At 41.4% G+C, this 16,636-nt stretch overlaps 1 protein-coding gene across 1 annotated transcript in view; it reads left to right on the top strand.

Annotated features, from left to right (window-relative positions):
• The window catches only part of syne2b (spectrin repeat containing, nuclear envelope 2b), a 498,820-nt gene that overhangs the window by 192,078 nt on the left and 290,106 nt on the right, over positions 1-16,636 (top strand). Inside the window, 9 exon segments of the mRNA XM_034159894.1 lie at positions 434-778; positions 2,906-3,084; positions 4,531-4,747; positions 6,204-6,302; positions 8,405-8,569; positions 14,164-14,511; positions 15,316-15,452; positions 16,143-16,225; positions 16,330-16,511. Of these exon segments, the coding sequence (XP_034015785.1) occupies positions 434-778; positions 2,906-3,084; positions 4,531-4,747; positions 6,204-6,302; positions 8,405-8,569; positions 14,164-14,511; positions 15,316-15,452; positions 16,143-16,225; positions 16,330-16,511 (1,755 nt within the window).

Here is a 16,636-nt window from a genome sequence, read left to right as displayed (position 1 = left end):
AACCATTTTAAACCGGCATGTCTTAAAGGTCTCCCAGGTGACAGCGAAAATGCTTTTAAGTTTACCGAGCTGGAATGAATGGTTTATGCTGAAACTCCCACACTCCGGCTGGGGATTCTCTGCCGTGTTCTTGCTGGCTGTTCCCGGATGTCGTCAAATCCCGCAATATCACATAGGGGTTCAAATGAGACTGCGCTGCCCCATTACTTTTTCTTTTTTACCTTCAAGGGAACTTTCTTTCTTTCTTTCTTTATTTATTTTTTTTTATACTGTACCTTTTTCTTTTTATATATTCCATTTGGGAATGCTTATGCCAAGCTGACATAACATCACATGGATTAGCTGTGGGCCTGTGATGCCTTGCAGGAGGGGTATGCTTCACTTTCATGCCCGTCTAGATAAACATGATAAACAAATGATATTTCATCCCCAGAACATCCTGACCTCCAAGCCTGAGGGAGACTCTAAGCTGGCAGAGTTGAAAAGACAAAGTCAGAGTCTGTGCGACCAACAGGACCTGGATGAGAGCAGAAAAACACAGGCTCAGCAGATGGCTAAAGACATAGAGGAGAAGTGGAGAGCTATCTTACAGGCTGCCGAGGATGCTCTCAGGAAAGTTGAGATCCAGTACTCATTCTCCAAGGAGCTGGAAGCCTTCTGTACACAGGCAGAGTGCACTAAAACCTGGGTCAAAGAACTGCAGCAAAAAGCAGACTCCATGGGAAGTGACACTCACGGAAGTCAGGCTCAGATAGGGGACAATCTAAAGACAGCACAGGTAAGATGTTGAAACAATATCCAGAGAGTCCTTCAGACTATTGCTGAGCACAGTAGTGTTCAGAATAATAGTAGTGCTATGTGACTAAAAACATTAATCCAGGTTTTGAGTGTATTTCTTATTGTTACATGGGAAACAAGGTACCAGTAGATTCAGTAGATTCTCACAAATCCAACAAGACCAAGCATTCATGATATGCACACTCTTAAGGCTATGAAATTGGGCTATTAGTAGAAAAAAAAAAAAAAAAGTAGAAAAGGGGGTGTTCACAATAATAGTAGTGTGGCATTCAGTCAGTGAGTTTGTCAATTTTGTGGAAAAAACAGGTGTGAATCAGGTGTCCCCTATTTAAGGATGAAGCCAGCACCTGTTGAACATGCTTTTCTCTTTGAAAGCCTGAGGAAAATGGGACGTTCAAGACATTGCTCAGAAGAACAGCGTAGTTTGATTAAAAAGTTGATTGGAGAGGGGAAAACTTATACGCAGGTCATCTACAATGATCTCCAATGCTTTAAAATGGAGAAAAAAAAAACAGAGACGCATGGAAGAGAACGGAAAACAACCATTAAAATGGATAGAGGAATAACCAGAATGGCAAAGGCTCACCCATTGATCAGCTCCAGGATGATCAAAGATAGTCTGGAGTTACCTGTAAGTGGTGTGACAGTTAGAAGACGCCTATGTGAAGCTAATTTATTTGCAAGAATCCCCCGCAAACTCCCTCTGTTAAATAAAAGACATGTGCAGAAGAGGTTACAATTTGCCAAAGAACACATCAACTGGCCTAAAGAGAAATGGAGGAATATTTTTGTGGACTGATGAGAGTAAAATTGTTCTTTTTGGGTCCAAGGGCCGCCGACAGTTTGTGAGACGACCCCCAAACTTTGAATTCAAGCCACAGTTCACAGTGAAGACAGTGAAGTATGGTGGTGCAAGCATCATGATATGGGCATGTTTCTCCTACTATGGTGTTGGGCCTATATATTGCATACCAGGTATCATGGATCAGTTTGGATATGTCAGAATACTTGAAGAGGTCATGTTGCCTTATGCTGAAGAGGACATGCCCTTCAAATGGGTGTTTCAACAAGATAATGACCCTAAGCACACTAGTAAATGTGCAAAATCTGGGTTCCAAACCAACAAAATTAATGCCTTCTCAGATGTGAAGAAATCATGAAAAACTGTGGTTATACAACTAAATACTAGTTAAGTGATTCACAGGATTGGTAAAAAAGCAGTTTGAACATAATAGTTTTGAGTTTGTAGCGTCAACAGCAGATGCTACTATTATTGTGAACACCCCCTTTTCTACTTTTTTTTACTAATAGCCCAGTTTCATAGCCTTAAGAGTGTGCATATCATGGATGCTTGGTCTTGTTGGATTTGTGAGAATCTACTGAATCTACTGGTACCTTGTTTCCCATGTAACAATAAGAAATATAATCAAAGCCTGGATTAATCTTTTTAGTCACATAGCACTACTATTACTGTATATTGAGAAAAATGCAATTTATCTTCTGAGTGGAGACCAAATTTTCTTTTTTGTTTTTCACATTATTTTATGTAAAAGATTTATAATACTTGTTCTTTTACTTACTACCCATCTTATTCATGTTTAGTTTGACCACAAGCAAGTGGCCAAACACGAGTAATCCACTCTAACCTACAACCCTAAATCAGAAAAAGCTGAATGATATGGAAAATGAAAGAAGTGAATTATTTTGACTTTTATTTCATTGTATACAATATGCATACAAGACATTTCATGTTTTGTGTGGTCAAGGTGATTGTCAAAGTTGCATCTTTGAAGAGCAAAGATGGGCAGAGGATCTCTACTTTGTCAACAAATGTTTGATAAAATTCAAATTCAGTCATTAAAGGAAGATTTCAGTGTGTTAAGTGCATGATCCCTCAGACAGCACTAGAAGTGTCATTCATCAATAGCTGATATAATCACATGGGCAAGGGATTACCCTTTGTTAGGCAAAACTTTACTGTGCAACAAAAGAAGCCTAATGTCAACTTGTCCAGGAGTGGCATTGAACTGCATTATGTCTTTGCCAGGCTGGAATTGGCAATAGCACCTCGTCCAGATCACATTGCATGTTTTTGTTTTGTCCTCAGGTCATCTTGTCCTCAGAGATGAACGGAGAAGCCCAGGTGATGGAGCTGAGTAGACGAGCACAGAGTCTGTGTGATCATGATTACCTGGACGAGAGCAAGAAACAGGAAGTTCAGCAGGCTGTCAAAGATACTGAGGAGCAATGGAGGAAAGTCCTGCAGGCTGCTCGGGACACACACAGGTACTGGAACATGATCTTAATCTGCTGGGAATTACCCTGCAATCTAAAATTTTGTTAACTCCTGTTGCAATGAATTGTGGCAACTACAGGATTGGGGTCATGCTTCACAGTTTTAATTGTTGCACTCTTGACACTTATACACGAACTTCACCATGGGAAATATTTGGGTTGTGGACATGGGGGTGTAAATGGGGGAAGTGGTCTAGCTTTGATCTGGTCATTCCCTTCATTCCTGGCCTGTGTGCATCCTTTAACCCAGTGATGCTTTGGCTATGGTTGCATCCAATTTCAATTTCAGTTCATTCAACTTATAGAGCGCCAAATCACGACATCGTTGCCTCAAGGCGCTTCACAGAAAACAACTTAAAAAACAAAACAAAATGGACCAAAAGATCAAAGAGCATAATTAAAAGATTAAAGCACAATAAAAGAGTAAAAAAGTAACCCCACATGTGGGTGTGTGGAATGATTGTGGGGAGGGTGGGGGGTGCTCAGGTGACCAGGCTGTGGTTGTGGGGAGGTCCGTGCACACTCACAGTCAGGTGACTTGGGGTGTCCAGGGTGAGAGTGGTGTCCAGCCCCTGGATACCCACAAGGGCTCTTTCATTAGTGTTGTTTGACCTGATGATTCTGCTGTTGTTCATTGGTCCCCAGTGTGTTGGGGTTTGATGGGATGGTGGTTGGTGGGGGGGTGCTGTTTGGGAAGGACAAGGTGCTCTTGCTGGGCAGTGTGGTTGCCTTAATGGGTTGACGAGTGATCTTGATGGCTTATCTTGATGGCTGCTTACTCGGCGCCTTACCCATGTCGAATCTCTCATATTTGAGAGAACATTGTGTTAGGAGAAAACCCTAAAAACCCTCTGACACAGACAACAAATGAGACACCAAGGAAGCAGGTTTCAACTTTTAAGATCTTTTGGTATTTAAAGCTTTAAAGGTACATGCCATACAGACTACAGGTCTGAAGACAAGTACCCAGAACATTCAGTTTCACAACACTTATATACAGTCGCAAGGTGTGCCAAAGTTCATTGAATGAAATCATTTGATAGCATAAGACAGTCAGTCTTAGAGTCCGTTCCTAGTCCTTCATCATGCACTAATGTCTCGCCTCATCAATCTTATCTGTGCTTTTTGCACACTTCCCTTTTCCATGGCATATTGTTCTCCTTTTGGTCTGTGGACCATAACCTAATGATATCTAAGGATAAAAGTGTTATTGCAATACAACCACTGACACATAAATCATTTCAATACACTATCAAACTTAGTAGAACAACAGCAATAAATGGCAACCTATTAGTCACAATCAATTATTATGACAATTATAATGTTAAATATATTTGACAGAGCATTAAAAACATTGACGTTTATAACACATTCTTTCCTCCTCTCTGTTGTATTAATTGTAATTCTAATTCAGTGTTATGTAATGTTACCCATCAGCCACTTGCAGAGTGTTGTGGAGCGTCTGGTTTTCTATCAGAACCAGCAAGCCCAGGCCCAGGCCCGTTTGGATGAACTCCAGAAGCACACCTCCAATCTGCCACATGTCTTCCCTTGGCCAGGGCTAGGAGAGAGGAGGCAAGCAGTAGAACAAGTCCGGACCCTACTGGACCACAGCAGAGCCTTGGCCCCCATTCTGTCAGATCTCCAGACACAAGTAAAAACTTGTATTTGTTGAACAACATCTCATATGATCTTCATCTTGATGTCATAAATGTAGGGATTTTGATGTGTACTTTATTCATCTACAGCTTTACCCCATGCCCATGTTAGTCCATGAGCCAGTCATAAATTTTGACCTAATCGGTGCCACTTAAGGTGAAAAAACTGACACTTAGAATCCAGCCTCAGTGTATCATGGCCTACACAAAAATATATGATAGACATCCCAGGGTGGTAGCTGTAGCCAGGTAGGGGTCAATGAAGAATTACACAGAGGTCAAACTTTAAAAATGCTCAAATCATGTAAAAAAAAAACTATATCACATTATTTGTCTGATCATAACAATTCCAAAAAGGTATAGTTTGGACTATCTATGATGGAATGTTATGGAGTTATGGGGTAAAAACAGCAAAAATGGTGACAAAGGGGCAATTCTACGGTAACGAAATTACAATCTGAGCTAATCTGTCATGGTTAGATTCCATATGTCCAGATATTGCTGCTGTTGTAATTCCATTACCATAGAATTGCCCAAAGGTCAATTTCAGATTGTACAGGGGTCAAAAGTTAAAGTTCCTTCACTTTCAGCAAAAAATGATGCAAATTATTGGTTGAAATAAAATGATCAATAAATGGAATAGTTTTGATTGTGTTGAATGCTTTGTCTCCAAAGTAAAGGTCAAACAAGGTCAACATCCACTGAATTCTATAACATGTAACATATGTTGCCCTGTAACATGATAACTAAGCATGACAGATGGTGCAAACTATTCCTTTTTAGAACCCCATTAACCCAAACAATAATTTGCAGAATTTTCTTTTACTGAAATTGAAGTAACTTTAATATTTGACCCCTGTACAAACTGAAATTGGCCTTTGTCACCATTTTTGCTGTTTTGACCCCATGACTCCAGACCATTCCATCATAGATAACATAGATTCCAAACTATACCTTTTTTGGAATTGGTATGATCAGACAAGTAATGTGATATAGTTTTCAACATGATTGGAGCATTTTTAAAGTTTGACCTCTGTGTAATTCTTCATTGATCCCTACCTGGCTACAGCTACCACCCTGGGATGGCTATCATACATTTTTGTGTAGGTTATGATACACTGAGGCTGGATTCTAAGTGTCATTTTTTTCCCCCTTAAGTGGTACAGAAAACCTGCTTGGCCCATGGACTATGTGGGACTTAAGGTTGAATTTTTTTTTAGGTTTTCATGTTTTGAACAAGGGTATTAAGCTCTCAGTTGTCATCAGTTATTGAGAGACTGCAGTGTAGCTACTTTGTCTATAATCACTAAAAAGTGACATAAAAGTAAATTGTTTTGCCATGTTGTTAAAACAAAAATAAAGATAAAATAATTTTAATGTTGAATTTTAAAAAATTATATTGAAGAAAATGTTAAAAAAAAATCTGTATTTTGCTCCAATGACCTTCTGCAGGCTACAGAACTTTCAGAGCTCACGCAGGACTCGAGCTGGTCCAAACCATCCTGGGCGGCCTCAGAGATGTCCATCCCTGTCCTGGTAAAAGTGCTGACTGTAAGCCTGTCACACTGCATTCACAGAACATCGAGAACATTCACAGAGCGTCCTACCACACATTTTTAACAGCAGTGGGCACAACTCACAACCAGTTAAAGAAGCAAAACCTTTTTGTTAGTGGATTATCTTTTCACCTAACTTTGAAAATCATGAGTTGACCACTTAGCTCTGCTAGCTGTTAGTCGGTAAACATTTTTACCATAAAGGTTAACAGTCAAAAATATTTGCAAACACATTTATTCCTGTCAGACCAATATACACTAATCCAATAAGCAAAATCGATACATTGCTCAGAAGCAACAAGCATTCACCTCCAGGACATGGAGGAGCAGGAGGTCAAACCAGAGTAGACACATTAATTAGTTTAATATGCATATGTCGCGGACATGGCAAGTGAAGCTCTTCAGGATCTCACCATGTCATTTAGGTCCTTCAGACTTTTTTTGAGTAAATGCTTTGGTGGAACATGAACATGGCTAAAACCTTTCAGCTTCAGGGGGGCTTTATGTTAGAAAGATTAAAAAAGAAAATAAGATCATAAAATCAAACCTTCACTGTAACAGAATCACTACGGTGACCTGTCCAAGATGGCAGCCGCATTTCTTGTGCCTCAGCAACCAATGAGGTGTCTTCTCCTCTTTATAACGTCTATGTTCGTCTACCGTCGGTTTGCGGCTTTTTACGGCAATGTTTTATGGCTTTTTCCCCACTGTGGAGATTTTTTTGTGTCATTTCTGGTTTGTGCCTCTGTCTACCATAGAGCGGTCCAACGCTTGTATTAAAATTCAAAGTGCATTTTTAATTCTTAATATTTCTGAATGAACTACACTCAATGACCACTTTACTAGCTACATCTTGCTAGTCCTGGGTTGGACCCTCTTTTGCCTTTAAGACTGCCTTGATTCTTTGTGTTATAGCTTCAACAAGGTCTTGGAAAGATTCCTCAGAGATGTTGGTCCATATTGACATGACAACATCAAACAATCGCTCATTCAGTCAGTCTGCCCATTCTCCTTTGACCTCTGACATCAACAAGGCATTTTCGTCCACACAACTGCTGCTCACTGGATAGCTTCTCTTTTTATGGACCATTCTGTGTAAATCCTAGACATGGTTGTGCTTGAATATCCCAGCAGATCATGCATTTCTGAAACACTCAGACCAGCCTCTCTGGCACCAACAACCATACCATGTTCATATTAATGGCAGCTTCAGCTAAATGTTTTAGTGGTTCATTAGTATCATAGCTAACTTTTCAATTTGTGGATTATATTATAGTTAACTTTTAGGTTAGCTGTGCCCACTCAAACAAAAATTTTGTGTGGGGACTATTTATTGTTGTAATCACCCTGCCCACCTGTCCATGGGTCTAGTACAGGGGTGGGCAACGAGGGCCGAGACACTGCACGTTTTCCTTGCAACCAATCACCTCAGCAGGTGGGTTGCTGATAAGCTTCTCCCTTGAAAATAAACACCTGCTCGTCAATGAAGTTACCTGCTGAAACATCTGAACATTAATGAAATCATCTACTGAGGTGATTGGTAGCAAGGAAAACCTGCAGTGCTTCGGCCCTTCGTGGCACATGATTGGCCACCCCTGGTCTAGTAAGTGCAGTCATAAACAACTTCATGTATTTTACTTAAATATTACACAGTGGTATCACAACATGAGGATGTGCAGAAATGAAAATAATTCTGATCTGACATCTTCAAGGGGAGATTATTGATTTAATTGATTTACGAACTCTGATATGTAATACATACAAGCAAGTAGTACTACAGAGCAGAGGGCATTATTTTTTGTGCTTTCTCACTGATTTTTGTCCATGCAAAATTTGTTCACTCATTTTCTAATGTTTACTTCTGGTTTATGACCCCTTTTTGCTGTTTCCAAATTTTATTTGATTTGCTATTTAAAATATATTTACACCCATCCCTTTTCTATATCTGCTTACTCAAATTAAGGGTCATGGAGGGGAACCATTACCAAGACATCAGAAACATTACCAAGACAAAATCACGTACATAGGCATCAGATCATACATCCTGTTTGTGCTTGTTTCATGCACACTAAACTGATGCCTTATCTGTGTTTTCAGGAGGCGGAAGCTAACCTGCAGCAGGGCATCCAGACAGAGAGGCAGTGCACCCAGCTGGTGGAGCAGCATGTAGCAGCACAGGACTGGTTGAGGGAACAGGTGAAAGGCCTGGGTCCTCCTCCAGCTGACCGGCAGGGTCTGCGCAGCACTGTCAACACTTTGAAGGTCAGGCAAAAGAAGACAGGCCAGCGTGATTGGGTTCGAGCTTTCAATTTGAACAGTTTCTTGCATGATCTCCATCAGACTGTAGCAATTCTGTTCACAGAGCAGAACTGTGTTCCTGCCATGTTTTCAGTCTTTGATACACTTTGCAAAAAAAAAAAAAAATGTTTCAACAAGATAGAAAACACACACATATATATACGAGGTCTATTAGAAAAGTATCCGACCTTATTATTTTTTCAAAAACCATATGGATTTGAATCACGTGTGATTACATCAGACATGCTTGAACCCTCGTGGGCATGCAAGAGTTTTTTCACGCCTGTCGGTTACGTCATTCGCCTGTGGGCAGTCTTTGAGTGAGGAGTCGTCCACCCGCTCGTCGATTTTTTTTCATTGTTTAGGAATGGCTCAGAGACTGTTGCTTTGTTTGATAAAAATTTTTTCAAAACTGTAAGGCACAACTGAGTGGACACCATTCAATAAATTCAGCTGGTTTTCGGTAAAAATTTTAACGGCTGATGAGAGATTTTGGTCTGGTAGTGTCGCTTTAAGGACGGTCCACGGCGCCTGACAGCGATCTGCGCTTCGAGGCGGCAGCGTCTCGCCGTTTCAAGTTGAAAACTTCCACATTTCAGGCTCTGTTGACGCAGTAAGTCGTCAGAGAACAGAGAACTTTCAGAAGAAGTCGGCATGAGGAGTTTATTCGGACATTCCATTGTTAACGGTCATTTTGTAATGAAAGAACGTGCGGGCAGAGTCGCATGTCGGGCTGGACCCGACCGCGGGGGGTCGCGGCAGGAAAAACACCTCCGTTGGAAATCTTAACGGGCAAGTTGGAACATGCCCAAGCTGTTAAACAATTTCTCTGTTACTCACTTGTTGAAAGCCATTAAAAGCCGCCTGAATTCTACAAATGGTTTTCAACACGGAGGTGTTTTTCCTGTCGCGGCGCACACAGATTTGCCGAGTCGTCACGGAAACGACTCGGCGAATTTGCGCGTACGTCTTTCATTAAAAAAATGTCCTTAAACAGTGGAATGTCCGCATAAATTCCTCATGCCGGCCTCTTCTGAATCTTCTCTGTTCTCTCACGACGTCCTGGGTGAATTAAGCCTTAAATTAGGATGTTTTCAGCTCGAAACAGGCCGACGACAGCGCCTGGAAGCGCTGCAGGACGTCCCGCTCCATGGGAAGTCCTTACACCGACAGAAACACCCCATAATCTCTCATCAGCTGTTAAACTTTTCACAGAAAACCAGCTTAATTTCTCGAATAGTGTCCACTCGGATATTCCTCACAGGTCCAGAAAAAATTTTGATAAAGCAACGCGCGCCGTCTCGAGCAGCGTGTGAAACAAAGGAATTCAGCCGAGAGGGCGGGACCACATCTCACTCAAGGCCTGCCCACAGGGAAATGACGTCACCGACACGCGTGAAAAAACTCACGCATGCGCACGAGGGTTCAAGCATGATTGGTGTAATCGCATGTCATTCAAATCCATATAGTTAAAAAAAAAAATAAAAGGGTCGGTTTATTATCTAAGAGACCTCGTATATATATATATATATATATATATATATATATATATAATATCAAAAATATAAACACAACACTTTTGGTTTTGCTCCCATTTTGTATGAGATGAACTCAAAGATCTAAAACTTTTTCCACATACACAATATCACCATTTCCCTCAAATATTGTTCACAAACCAGTCTAAATCTGTGATAGTGAGCACTTCTCCTTTGGTGAGATAATCCATCCCACCTCACAGGTGTGCCATACCAAGATGCTGATTAGACACCATGATTAGTGCACAGGTGTGCCTTAGACTTTTCACAATAAAAGGCCACTCTGAAAGGTGCAGTTTTGTTTTATTGGGGGGGATACCAGTCAGTATCTGGTGTGACCACCATTTGCCTCATGCAGTGCAACACATCTCCTTCACATAGAGTTGATCAGGTTGTCAATTGTGGCCTGTGGAATGTTGGTCCATTCCTCTTCAATGGCTGTGCGAAGTTGCTGGATATTGGCAGGAACTGGTACACGCTGTCGTATACGCCGGTCCAGAGCATCCCAAACATGCTCAATGGGTGACATGTCCGGTGAGTATACCGGCCATGCAAGAAATGGGACATTTTCAGCTTCCAAGAATTGTGTACAGATCCTTGCAACATGGGGCCGTGCATTATCCTGCTGCAACATGACATGATGTTCTTGGATGTATGGCAAAACAATGGGCCTCAGGATCTCGTCACGGTATCTCTGTGCATTAAAAATGCCATCAATAAAATGCACCTGTGTTCTTCGTCCATAACAGATGCCTGCCCATACCATAACCCCACCGCCACCATGGGCCACTCGATCCACAACATTGACATCAGAAAACCGCTCACCCACATGGCGCCACACACGCTGTCTGCCATCTGCCCTGGACAGTGTGAACCGGGACTCATCCGTAAAGAGAACACCTCTCCAACGTGCCAAATGCCAGTGAATGTGAGCATTTGCCCACTCAAGTCGGTTACGACGATGAACTGGAGTCAGGTCGAGACCCCGATGAGGACGATGAGCATGTAGATGAGCTTCCCTGAGACGGTTTCTGACAGTTTGTGCAGAAATTCATTGGTTATGCAAACCGATTGTTTCAGCAGCTGTCCGAGTGGCTGGTCTCAGACGATCTTGGAGGTGAACATGCTGGATGTGGAGGTCCTGGGCTGGTGTGGTTACACGTGGTCTGCGGTTGTGAGGCTGGTTGGATGTACTGGCAAATTCTCTGAAACGCCTTTGGAGACGGCTTATGGTAGAGAAATGAACATTCAATACATGAGCAACAGCTCTGGTTGACATTCCTGCTGTCAGCATGCCAATTGCACGCTCCCTCAAATCTTGCGACATCTGTGGCATTGTGCTGTGTGATAAAACTGCACCTTTCAGAGTGGCCTTTAATTGTGGGCAGTCTAAGGCACACCTGTGCACTAATCATGGTGTCTAATCAGCATCTTGATATGGCACACCTGTGAGGTGGGATGGATTATCTCAGCAAAGGAGAAGTGCTCACTATCACACATTTAGACTGGTTTGTTAACAATATTTGAGGGAAATGGTGATATTGTGTATGTGGAAAATGTTTTAGATCTTTGAGTTCATCTCATACAAAATGGGAGCAAAACCAACAGTGTTGTGTTTATATTTTTGTTGAGTATATATATATATATATATATATATATATATATATATGTGTGTGTGTGTGTGTGTTGTTCATGCTTCACATGTGAAAAGGACCATCTTTCATCGTCCAACTGTCAGCTTGTGTGTCCTAAGGTGGCTCATCTACACCGATCGTAGCCCTGAAGCATTGGGTACAGTGTGGGCAGGATAGTGAAGGGGTTTGTTGACTGGAGGCCCAGCGTAAGAACGCTTACGCTGGGCCTCCAGATTTCAGTGCTGTTCATAACCGGCACCTCTTGTAGTGACTGCACTCCTCCATGCTAAGTGGTTCTGGGCAAGGGCCAGGATCTTGGATCAGTCAACAAGGCCTATGATGAAAGGTACACCATTTCTACTGTGAAACATGGAGGTTGATTTTTGATGTGTTGAGGATGTGTGATCTACACAGGCACAGGAAACTTAGTCAAAATTGATGGCAGGAGAAATGCAGCATGTTATCATAAAATACTGAAAGAAAATTTGGACTCATCAGCCCAAAATTTATGCATGGGACGTACTTGGATGTTCCAACTTGACAACGATCCAAAGCACAAGGCAACATCGACCTATCATTGGCTACAGCAGAATAAAGTGAAGGTTCTGGAGCGGCCATTTCAGTCTCCCGAGCTCAATATCACTGAGCCACTTTGGGAGATCTCAAACATGCAGTTCATGCAAGACAGCCCTGGAATTTACAGGAACTGGAGACTTTTTGCCAAGAAGAATGGGCAGGTTTACCATAATAGGAAATAAAGAGCCTCGTCCACAACTACCACAAAATACTCTAAGCTGTCACTGATGTTAAAGGGGGCAATACACTGTATTAAGAACTGGGGTATGTAAACCTTTGGTCAGGGTCATTTGGGTAGTTTCTGTTGTCATTATAATATAAAATGAATGAACACAGTTGTTTGACAATGAATGGCTTCATGCAGCCACTAACCATAAGTGGAAAAAACGTTTTTGTGTTATCATTCATATTCTCAGAAAAATGGCCAAAAAAATCAAAAATTCTGCCAGAATATGTAAACTTCTCAGCACAACTGTATAAGACCACACATCTGACAGTGCATGTCACAGCACAAACCAAGAAAGAAGTCAAAGGAATTATCTGTTGACCTCCGAGACAGGATTGTCTCAAAGCACAAATCCGGGGAAGGGTACACAAACATTTCTGCTGCATTGAAGGTTCCAGTGAGCATGACAGCCTCCATCATCCAAAAATGGAAAACGTTCAGATTTACCAGGACTCTTCCTAGAGCTTGCCGCCCATCTAAACTGAGCGAATGGACAAGAAGGGCCTTAGTCAGGGAGGTGACCAAGAAACTGATCATCACTCTGTCAGAGTTCTAGTATTCCTCTGTGGAGAGAAGAGTACATTCCAGAACGACAGTCATTTCTGCAGCAAACCACCAGTCAGATCTGTATGATACAGTGGCCAGATGGAAGCTTCTCCTTAGTCAAAGACACATAGCAGCCTGCCTGGGGTTTGCAAGAAGGTACCTGAAGGACACTCAAACCATGAGAAATAAAATTCTCTGGTCTGATGAGACAAAGATGGAACACTTTCGAGTGAATGCTAGGTGTCACATTTGGAGGAAAATCAGGCGCCATTCCTATAGTGAAGCATGGTGGTGGCAGCATCATGCTGTGGGGATTTTTTTCAGTGGCAGGAACTGGGAGACAAGTCAAGATTAAGGGACATATGAATTCAGCAATGTACAGAGACATCCTGGATGAAAACCTGCTCCAGAGTCCTCTTGAATTTAGACTGGAGTGACAGTTTATCTTTCAGCAGGACAATGATTCTAAGCACACAGCCAAAATATCAAAGGAGTGGCTTCCTTTAGTGGCCGAGACCTGAATCCAATTGAACATCTCTGCAGAGATCTGAGAATGGCTGTGCACTGACGCTCCCCATCCAACCTGGTGGAGCTTGACAGCTGCTGCAAAGAGGAATGGACAAAACTGTCCAAAGATAGGCACGCCAAACATGTGGCATGAAATTCAAGAAGACTTGAAGCTGTAATTACTGCCAAAGGAGCATCAAGAAAGTATTGAGCAAATGCTGTGAATACTTATGTACGCATCATTTCTTAGTTTTTTATATATATATATATATATATATATATATACATTTGCAAAAATAAAATAAAAACTTTTTCATGTCATGATGGGGTGTTGTGACTAGAATTATGAGGGGACAAAATTAATTTATTTCATTTTGAAATAAGGTTAATAAAATGTGGAAAACGTGAAGCACTGTGAATGCTTCCTGGATGCACCATACATGTTAAAGGGTAGTACAGTGGCTTAGTGGTTTACACTGTTTCCTCACAGCAAGAACGTCATGGGAATAAAATTGTTTTCCCTTTTCTTGTCAGGCGTTGCTTCAAACAGTGGACAGGGAGCAGAGAGAGATGAATGAGCTGGACTCTGCCAGAGACAGTTTGCTAAAACTGTGCACACCAGGGGGTCAAGATGCTCTGACCCAAGATGTTGGTCACCTACATGAACTCTGTGACTCCTCCAAGCAAGAGGTACAGGAATACCTGACCATCTGCAAGGCCAGATTGGAGGAGCTTGACCGACAGCTGGCCACGAGGATTGAAGGACTAAAGGAGAAAGCTGCAGCCTTGCAGTGGGAGCTTCTCTCTCTAGACCAGACACTCAGTTACAGTGAACCACAGAGCAGCATCCCTCAACTCCAGCAGCAGTGGCACAGTCTTCAGGTTATTAACAGTTTATTACAGCTTCCTGCTTTATTCAGGGTGAATTATATGATTAGAATAACTATTGTGGAGTATTATCGCACCTGTATATATCTGTGTGGGTTTCTATCTCCCAACATTAACATTACTGATTGAAGTTCGTTGACGTAACCGACTTGAGTGGGCAAATGCTCATATTCAATGGCTTATGGCTGCTAATCAGCTCTATACGAAGGAGATGTGTTGCACTGCATGAGGCAAATGGTGGTGTGATCCTCCCAATAAAGCAAAACTGCACATTTTAGAGTGGCCTTTTATTGTGGCCAGCCTAAGGCACACCTGTGCAATAATCATGCTGTTTAGTCAGCATCTTGATATGCAGTACCTGTGAGGTGGGATGGATTATCTCAGCATAGGAGAAGTGCTCACTAACAGACAGATTTGTGAAAAATATTTGAGAGAAACAGGTCTTTTGTGTATATAGAAGATGTTTTAGATCTTTGAGTGTAGCTCATGAAAACTGGGAGCAAAAACAAAAGTGTTGCATTATATTTTTGTTCAGCCGCTCATTAACTGATCAAGGCAACATAGTCAGAGTGTGTCAATATTAACCGCAATGGTACAATGCAGCCAGAGAGATTCCAGGCAAATCTTCCTTATTTACTTGTAATATAACCCAGTATTTAATGTCATCTAATCCTACCATGGAGAGGAAAACTGATTTCCTATGGAGAAAAGTCATGTTTAAGTTTTGTTGAAGCTAGAAGGTCACATGATAAATATTAATTAATATTCTAATGCATTGTTGTTGTTCCCTCTTGTTAGAACTGTGACAAGTCACTAGAAGATTTGGGCATGAAAGTTCAAGACCTGCATACGGAAGTCAAACTGGCACCTGCTCCAGACAGGCTGCCAGCAGAACTGATCTCATCAGTAGACTCTTTATATCAGCAATTTGACAGGTACTGTGCTCTATGACTGATATTGCTGTTATTTGTAATAAGCATATCATGAGCATGCATTTATTTTATATTCCCACAAATCCCAATTATGGGTCATGAGGGAGCTGGAATGTATCCCAGCAGTCATTGGGTGAGAGTTGGGTTACACTCTGGAAAGGATGCCAGTCTATCACAAGGCCATGTATGGACAAGCATTCATACTCTCACTCACACCTGCGTGTCAATTTAGAGTCATCAATTGGCATGCATGTGTTTGAAAGTGGGAGAGCACTCAGAGGGAACCCCCCAAACATGTCGAGAACATGCAGACTTCACACCGAAAAGACCAGGTGTGAAGTGATCCCACAACTTTCTCACTGTGAAGTCACAGTACTAACCACTGAGTCACCATGTGCTGTATTTTTAACAGATAACTAAAAATGCAAAACAGAAAGACTACACAGTTCACTAATGAACTCTAAATGTTAAGACCCATTGTGTTTTTACCTAAATTTGATTTATATACTTTTTTAGTGAAGAAATACAGCCCTTTACACTCTGTTAACTGACAATATGCAATAACATCTGCCCACTTGACTGACTGGTCTTTTAAAGAGTACATGGCCTCCTTGAACAGTCCATTCTTTGATGAATTCCAGCTGGAGTCCCTCTATTTCCATGTAACTTTTAATTATGCTGACATGCCAACAGCATCCCTGAGAGGGTCATTCTGCTCTTGATCAATGACATGGAAAAAGTCCTCTCTAATTTCCAAACAGATTTTCAAAAAATTTGTAAGTCTGATATAACGTCTCCTTTTTAATTATAAACAAATAATTGCTTTTCACAGGTATCTTTAATTTGAAATCAGCTGTGTTTGAAACTGGTCTTTTGTGAGTGAATTATAATGCTGAAAGAGATTTGACCACTATTATTTTATATGTTTACAGCTTAAAGTGCACCTTGACAGAGAAGCAAGATACCTACTCAGCAAACACAACTTGCTGCCTGGAAGACTGTCTTCATGCCCTACAGCAGTGGAACCACAGGGAGCCAGCAGAGACCATTTTATCCCTGCAGGTGCCATATTTATAATGTGCTTATAGTATTTAAATAGTTTCCTGAGCAATTTTTCTTTTAGCTGATCTTTGTGAAGTATTTCAGCATTTAATCAACTGACATTGATGACTGTCTTATAAATTATG

Source organism: Thalassophryne amazonica, chromosome 19 (assembly GCF_902500255.1).
Source record: "Thalassophryne amazonica chromosome 19, fThaAma1.1, whole genome shotgun sequence".
NCBI lineage: Eukaryota > Metazoa > Chordata > Actinopteri > Batrachoidiformes > Batrachoididae > Thalassophryne > Thalassophryne amazonica.
This window is presented reverse-complemented; position numbering and strand designations above follow the sequence as displayed.